The sequence below is a fragment of the Cebus imitator genome, unplaced genomic scaffold (assembly GCF_001604975.1).
Source record: "Cebus imitator isolate Cc_AM_T3 unplaced genomic scaffold, Cebus_imitator-1.0 Scaffold564, whole genome shotgun sequence".
In the NCBI taxonomy this organism is placed as follows: Eukaryota; Metazoa; Chordata; class Mammalia; order Primates; family Cebidae; genus Cebus; species Cebus imitator.
The window spans coordinates 106,266-113,967 of NW_016107879.1; the positions used below are offsets into that span (position 1 = coordinate 106,266).

Genomic DNA, 7,702 nt, shown 5'->3' on the forward strand with positions numbered 1-7,702 from the left:
GCCACGGGTCCTGCGGGAAGCGCTGGGCGCAGACACAAACCCGGGGCTCCCCACGCGTGCCCGCGCCCCAGAGCCTCCCCGCCGCAGCCCTCCGCGGTCCCCTTCATTATGCGCCGCCTTTAATGAGCGTTTGTCAGCTCGACTTCCCCGCAAGTTGTTTTCACGGACATCAGTCATCGGCGGCGGCCCCATTGTGCCTGGGGATTGATGGAGAGCGGGAGGGGGTGACAGGGCCTGGGGCGGCCGCCTCAAGGCCTCGGTCTATAATTTTCGGAGGCATAATTGGTCTGGGGGAGGGGGAGGGGCTGGGAGGGGACCTTTCAGAGCCGGGAGGGCGTTCGGGGGCGTGGGGCGCGCTGCGGAGCGCAGCCGCTGCTCGACGGCGGTGCGCTGGCGACGAGCGTTCGCAGGCGGCGCCCGGCACGAACCCCGAGCCCCGCGGGGCTCCCCACCCGCCGGCCTTCCGCCCCTCCCGCGCCTCCGCCTGGGGACCACGTCGGCTTTGTTGCCGAACCGTCCTTTCTTTCAGAGCTTTGCGCAGCAACGGAAATTTCATTGCTCCTGGGTGGAAATTAAAGGGACTCGCGTTCGCTCTCTCCCTCTCCCTTTCTCCCTCTCTCCCTCCCTCTCTCTCTCTCCTTCTCTCTCGCCCACCATTTCCCCTTCTTCCCCCACCTTTCCTGCGGAGCCGGGGTCAGCACCGCCAGGCGCGGGAGCCTGCTCCGAGCGCCTCGCCCCGGCACGGCTGCCGCCCCTTCCATGGGCGCCGCGCTCGCCTGCAGCCGCCGTCTCCGCGGGGCGGGCGCGATGCCACGATGGGCCTGATCTGGCTGCTGCTGCTCAGCCTGCTGGAGCCCGGCTGGCCCTCGGCGGGCCCTGGGGCGCGGTTGCGGCGCGATGCTGGCGGCCGCGGCGGCGTCTACGAGCACCTCGGCGGGGCGCCCCGGCGCCGCAAGCTCTACTGCGCCACGAAGTATCACCTCCAGCTGCACCCGAGCGGCCGCGTCAACGGCAGCCTGGAGAACAGCGCCTACAGTGAGTGCCCGGCGCTGCCGGGCCCCGCGGGGGAAGCGGCGCGGGGAGGGAGAGTTCGGGCCCGGGAGAAGGCGCGGCGCGCCCAAGGTGTCGGGGAAGACCGGCTGCCTCCCTCGGTCAGAAGGCGACTGCTGGGGCGCCCTCTTCGCCCTCCACGTCATCGGGGAGAAGAGCGCGCGCTGGGGTCCGAGCAGAACTCGGGGGGATGGGCGCTCATGTCCGAAGAGGGCGCGGGAGGCCGCGGCCCGGGGTCGGGACCAGCTGTCAGAGTTCGTCTCCAGCCCTGCCCGCTAGTCTGGAGGGACGCGAGCTAGGCAACCCCGGGACTCCATGCTCTGCTGAGTTTGGCAGCTCTGACAAGTTTAAGCCCTTTGAATGTGTCGGAGAAAAGGAGCTAGACAAGGCATTTATCATCGTCTTTATTATTTTGACTACTTCTCCTCCTCCTGCCGACCCCTGGACGCCCCGCCGTCCCCTCAGCCCTCCTCGCTCGCGGCCGCCCAGGTGGCCGCCCCCGCCACTGCCTCTGCGCGGAGGGTTCTAGCCTGGTGGAGCTCGGTTTCCCGGCCGCGGCCGCCGCCGACAGTTATTCCCTGAGCTGGAATCTGCACCATTCCCGCCTCCGCCCTGACCGCACTGCCACAGGAGGGTGGGGGCCCTCGCCGCCCGGACTAGCCACTGTGGAGCGCGGAGCGGTGTCCGCCCGGGCCTCGGGGCGCAGACACACACACTCCCGCCCGAACGTAGGACCTCTGCCCGGGCTGCGCTCACCGCGGGAGTCCGCCGGGGTCCACGGCTGGGCTCCTCTGATGGCAGGGACCTGGTGCCCACTCTGAGCCCTGTGAGGAGCAGGAGAGCGAAGCTCAGGGCCCGGGAGGGCCGCGTGGGGAGCGTGGGAGGGCGATCAGGGCCACCGCGATCCTCGGGTGCGCCGCGCGGCGCTGGGCTCCGGCCCGGGGCGCAGGAAACTGTGCAGTGCACTCCAGGTGGCGGCGGGAAACCGCGGCTTCCTCCAGGAAAGCCGCAGCCTTGCGAGGGCGTCCTTGGGGGACGCGCCTCCAGGGCCGCACGGTGGGCACCAGCTGTCGTCAGGGGGTCCCAGTGCGCGGAACTCGTCTCACAAAGATACCCGGGTTGTCTCCAAGGCCAGACTCCTCCTCGGAGTCGCACAGCATCCAAACTTCTTGGTGCTGGTTGTTCAGGGGCAGGGGAAGGCGCGCGCCCGCAGCTCCCCAGTCCCTGCGTCGAGACTCGGGCTTCGTTGGTCCCCGGGTGGGCACCGCCGAGGTCGCCCAGCCTGCGCACTGGGAAGGCGGGAGGCTCGCAGCCTGCACCCCAGCGCCCTGGGCTGGAGCAAAAGCCCGTTGACCGCGGCCCGGCTGGGACTGCGTGCCAGGAACACGCTCCCAAGAGTCATCCCTTGGAGAGGGTGCAGGCAGTCGCCCCAGTCCCCTCGGAGCCTCTGTGGGGAGACAATGACCCCAACCTGACTTGTGGTGCAGCCCCCCATCCCCAGCCCCACCACAGCACCCGTATATCCAGAAGGAAAGGCGGGAGGCGAGATTTAAACTTTCTTACCCCTGGGGAGTGGGTGAGACCCGCCCAGCTTCCCTCTATGGGTTTCAGGGTCTAAACCGGCTTCCTGCCCCTCCAGGCCCCCTGGCGGGTACAATGATCTTCCACCAGGTCCATCAAGAGCTGGGTGTGGGTGGCAGGCGCCCTGGCTGTGTTGTTGCCAGTGGGTTATTTTATCAGCCTGGTTCATGGGGCCCAGCTCTCCCGCTGGGTGACACAGGCACTGGGGACCCTGCAGGCCCAGAGCTCAGACTCATGTGTCTGCCACCAGGGCTTGACTTCCTGCTCAGGCACATGTTCGGGGGTCTGGCAGTCACCTGGCCATAGTGGTCCCCACTTGCTTGTCTGTCGGATGATGGAGGCAGCTGGCAAGGTGCTGTGAGGCTGGCAGAGCCAGCGGGTGGAAAGGTTCATTTTACTCTTTCCCTCCCAGGTTTGAATGACGCCCTTTGGAGAAGCCTCCCCCGACGTCCCCGACGTCCCCTTCTCTACCTCCTATCTGGTGACTTCTCCCATCTTGAACTTCCAGTCACTCCCCCACCTGTGGGGTGTGTACTGCCCTCCCAAGCCCTGAGCCCATGGTGTGGCTTTGGGCAGGGCCAGCTGGGCCTCAGCCAACTCCTCCGTGGCTTTGTGGAGGGCAGCGGGTGTGATGTTCCTCTCACTTCTTCCAGGTATCCTGGAAATAACGGCAGTGGAGGTGGGCATTGTGGCCATCAGGGGGCTCTTCTCTGGGCGGTACCTGGCCATGAACAAGAGGGGTCGGCTCTATGCTTCGGTGAGTCCAGGTTTCCACGTGGGTGGGCGCTGAGGGAATATCAGTCTGGCCTGCACATCATGCCAGGGGATGGGAGATGTGGGCAGAAGAATGCTTTGCCCAGCCCAGGGTATGTGGGACCCGAGCTGGGACCAGACCGTGGCCCGGGACTCCACATGCAGTGATCTTTAGCTGTGTCTGGTAGAAGCTGCTCCTCAGGTGACCTGGAGCCTGGCCCTGGGGTCCCGGGTTCTGCAGCATGTCGGGCTAGCAAAGGTTCCCCACAACCTGATCATCACCACCATCCTTCCCTGAGAGTAGCTGAGAGCAGGGAAGTGATTGTCCCCAAATTTCCACCAAAATAAATGGACCCAAGGCCACCCAGGAGTGTTTCTTGAGGCAGCCAGAGTGCTCCTGGGAGCGTGGAGAGGAGGGCGCTGGCCCGGCTGAAGCATAGGAGGGGAAGGAAGGTGGGGCCCATGTCCCAGGCACACAGGGGCCTTGGAGCCCAGGTTTGGGGCCCAGTCTATCTACGGCCTGGGCCTCCATGTAACCAAAAGAGCTTCCTTACTGGGTGGGTATGGCAGTGCCCCTCCCTGTAAGGGGTGGGGGTGGAGAATACAGAGTAAAATACATGTAAGGGATGTGCTGCCTCCAGCTATTCATTACCCGCAATTTGGCTGATACTTCCTTGGGCAATGAGAGGTTGTCCATCCACTGGTAGCCTGGACGACGCAGCTCGAGGACGATCTCCCTGCAGTGAGCTCTCTGCGCAGTCAGGCTCACGGGGAAACAGCCCGCCTCTCCTCTCGCATAAGCCGAGGATTTCAGCAGATTTTTAGCCGTTTTGCTAAATGAAGGGCCGGAAAGCTGGGATGCAGCCCTTGGCTTTCTTTCTTTCTTTTTTGTAATATCAAGATCTACTCTACAAAGTGACATTGCCTTTCTTTTTTCTTTTCTTTCTTTTTTTTCCGAGTCAAAGTCTCACACTGTCACCCGGGGTGGAGTGCAATGGCACGATCTCCACTCACTGCAACCTCTGCCTCCTGGGTTCAAGTGATTCTCCTGCCTCAGCCTCCTGAGTAGCTTGGATTACAGGTGCCCGTCACCATGCCTGGCTAATTTTTCGGCGACTTTTCTGTATTTTTAGTAGAGACAGGGTTTCACTATGTTAGCCAGGCTGGTCTCGAACTCCTGACCTCGTGATCACCCACCTCCGCCTCCCAAAGTGCTGGGATTACAGGTGTGAGCCATTGTGCCCGGCCCACCCCTTGGCTTTCTCTAGCTCAGAGGCCACTCACTGGAAGCTGTGTCTGAGAGCGGAGGCCCTCCTGGTGCCAGCTTCTTCTATGGGAGGCTCAGGATTTGGGGAGACAGAACAAACGTGACGTGAGGGGGTTCCTGTGGTTCAGAGCCCACTTGGGGCTTCCATGCCTGGGAGCTCACAGCCTGGCTTTGGGAAGGGTGGACAGAGGCTCCTAGCCCTACCAGGGAAGCTGAAGCCAGGGTTCACTGAGCAGTCGAGCTGGAGGGTGTGGAACTTTCCCGAGTGCCCAGCGGAGAAGTTCCCACAGCTCTGCAGACACCCTGGGAGGCACATAGCCTGGATGCCAACCCTGTCACCTGCTGCCTGGTGCCAGGGACATGCATGCGGCCAGCTTGCCTAGGAGTGCTGTCCCACTGCGGGGCTCCCTGGACTTTGCCAGCAGCATGCCTGCCCTCAGGCCAGCTCATCCTTCTGAGGGCCAGTGACCACCACACCCAACACTCCTGGGTCCAGCTCTGACCTCCCTTCTGAGGTATAGATCACCCTCCCCAAAGTCCTTCTTTCTCAGACACCCCAACTGAGCTCAGCAGCTCCCCAACTCCCCACCTTCATCGTCACCCCGCTGGCCACTAACTCTCACCCAGAGGGGGCTGGAAGGCATGGTAGACCCCACGTCCAGCCCTCAGACCACGTTCCTGCATCTCTCTCTTCAGCCAGTCTATCTGTCAAACCATCCATCCACCTTTCCTTCCCCTTTCCCTTCCTTCCTACTTACTTACCGCCCTCCCTTCCCCCCTCCCTGCCTTTCTTCCTTTATTTGTTCCTTCCTTCCTTCCGTCCTTCCTTCCCTCTTCCTTCATTCCATTCACCCTTCTGCCCATACACCTCTCCTTCCTCCTTCTTTCCTTTCTCTCATCCTTCCTTCCATCCATCCTTCCGTCTGTTCTGTCCATCTGCCCATCCACCCATCAATCTATCCATGCTTCCTTCTTTCCTCCCTTCCACCCACCCCTCCATCCATCTGACATTTGGTGCTTCATTCCCCAGTGTCCCGGACACTTACCATGTGTTGCACTCTGCTTGGTACATGTTAAGAGGACTTGCTAAAAAGCAGATTGGCCCAGGTCATGGCTTCCGAGGACTCCCATCACACACAGGCATCCCCCGGGCACCTTAGCTCCACCACAGAGCAGAGCCCAGGTGCCATCTGCTCCAGGGCCGTCGTCATCCACAGGTCATGGCTCCTCCAGCCTCTGGAAGCTCCCTCGACTCTCCAAGCCATCATGCTGCTCACCCCACACCCTCACTGCCTGGAACGCCCTCCTCCCAGAAAATGCCCGCTAGGAAGTGCCCGCCCCACCGTATGGCTCTCTTCAGAAGTCACCTCCTCAACACAGTGGCTTTGGAGTCCACTTCCTCCTCACCCCCCTAGGGTGGAAATGGCCCTGGGGAAGGGGACTGTGGAACCGGGTCTGGTGGGACGGCAGGGTCAGGACACACATTGGATTGGAAACTGTTGTCACAGCAAGTCCCAACTGCAGTAGCTCTGGGGTCTGTGGCCCTGGCCCCTGAGCTGACACCTGCCCTGGTCATCTAGGCTGCCCCAGGTGCCCCCCAACGTGGCAGCAGGTGATCTACACTCCCCCCTTCTCCCACCTTGGGAGGGCCGGAGTCCCCTGCCACTGGAGGCTCACAGGTCTGTGTCCTTCAGTGTCCCACCCCCCAAGTGGCCCTGCAAAGAGAAAGCTGACCGTGTGGCCTCCCTGGCCCTGGGAGGATGCACCTCCTGCAGGATGGAGGGGCCTGGGAGAAGCCTGGGGCCTGCCCTGAGTTTCCCACAGTCTGGTGTGGGAGCCAGACACTAGCATGGTGCACCAGTGTGGGCATGGGGGAAGTCGGCCCTGAGCCCACCTGCTCATTCCCAGATAGCCCCTGAGCCCCAGGCTGTGCAGGGGTCAGGCACAGGTCAAACACTATTCCATCCCCCTGTGATGTAGGCTGTGGGGCCGCCCCTGGGCCTCAGTTTCTCCATCTATAAGCATGGAGACTGGTCTTGGGTTGTGACATCTATACTGTGACCCAGGGGGCTCTGGGCCTCCAGGAGGGCTGGTGAGCAGGGGGGCTTCAGGTTATGGGGAGAGGCAGCCCCTACCACCAGGTCAGGCCTTCCACCCTTCCCTGCCCTGGGCCTTCATGTCGCTGGAAAAGAGGACAGGTGCTTGAAACATCTTGCTCCCTGAGCTCCTGCTGGGTCAGATGCTGTGGGGTCCAGCCTGGGAGCCCCTGGAGGCCATTTCCACTCTCCCTGACTCCCATGGGACATCACACCCCAGATGGAGATAGACCACAAGGGCCTCCAGCTCCTCCCTGGGGCCAGTCCCCAGGAGGAAGGAGAGGTCTGCTGTCCGCCCTGCCCCTGCTGCTTCCACCTCCCACCACCCTTTCTGGTTCGGAGGAAGCAGCTCCTGTCAGTCACCCCCGGGGGAGGTGCCCTAGGCGTTGCCACTTGCCTGTAGCTGGTTCTGAAGCCCAGTGGGTCTGCATACGGCATATCCACCCCTTCCCTACCCCACAGACTAAGAAGACCCCATGAGTCAGCCCCTGAGGGAACCTCCCACGTCCAGGCCTTGGGGACACTGGTGTCAGATCCTTCAGTTCAGAGCTTCACTGTGCCTTTGAGAGGGCAGGATCCCCTCTGCCCTTCCCCAGCCGCACCTCGGGCCTGACAAGGGTCCCAGCAATCACTGATGACAAAGCGAGTGTCCTCTCTGTCCTCCCAGTGGGGGGACAGCCCCGCCTCTGCTCTCATCCTAAGAATAGGAATATCGTGGCACTGTCAGAGCCTCTGCCTCATGCCAGCCCCGGTCCCCACTCTGTGTTGTAACCTCTTCAACCTGCAGAGTGGGGACCCTCCATCTTAAGAGAATGCTGCTCAGAGATCAATGACCCCAGAGGGGACCCTGAATGCAGTGTTTAATGGAGCATCTGGGCTCATCAAACCTGGCCGTGTTCCCTTCCCTTCCTGCTTTTGGTGTTCTTTCCTCTTTTTTTTTTTTTTTTTTTTTTTG

General features: G+C 62.2%; 1 protein-coding gene across 1 annotated transcript in view; it reads left to right on the forward strand.

Annotated features, from left to right (window-relative positions):
- Nucleotides 1–328: 328 nt before the first annotated feature.
- FGF3 (fibroblast growth factor 3) overlaps nt 329–7,702 on the forward strand; it is a 9,214-nt gene continuing 1,840 nt past the window's right edge. Inside the window, exons 1-2 of the mRNA XM_017515891.2 lie at nt 329–1,035; nt 3,285–3,388. Coding sequence (XP_017371380.1) covers nt 816–1,035; nt 3,285–3,388 — 324 coding nt within the window. The 5' untranslated portion in view covers nt 329–815. The remainder of the gene's footprint in view (nt 1,036–3,284; nt 3,389–7,702) is intronic.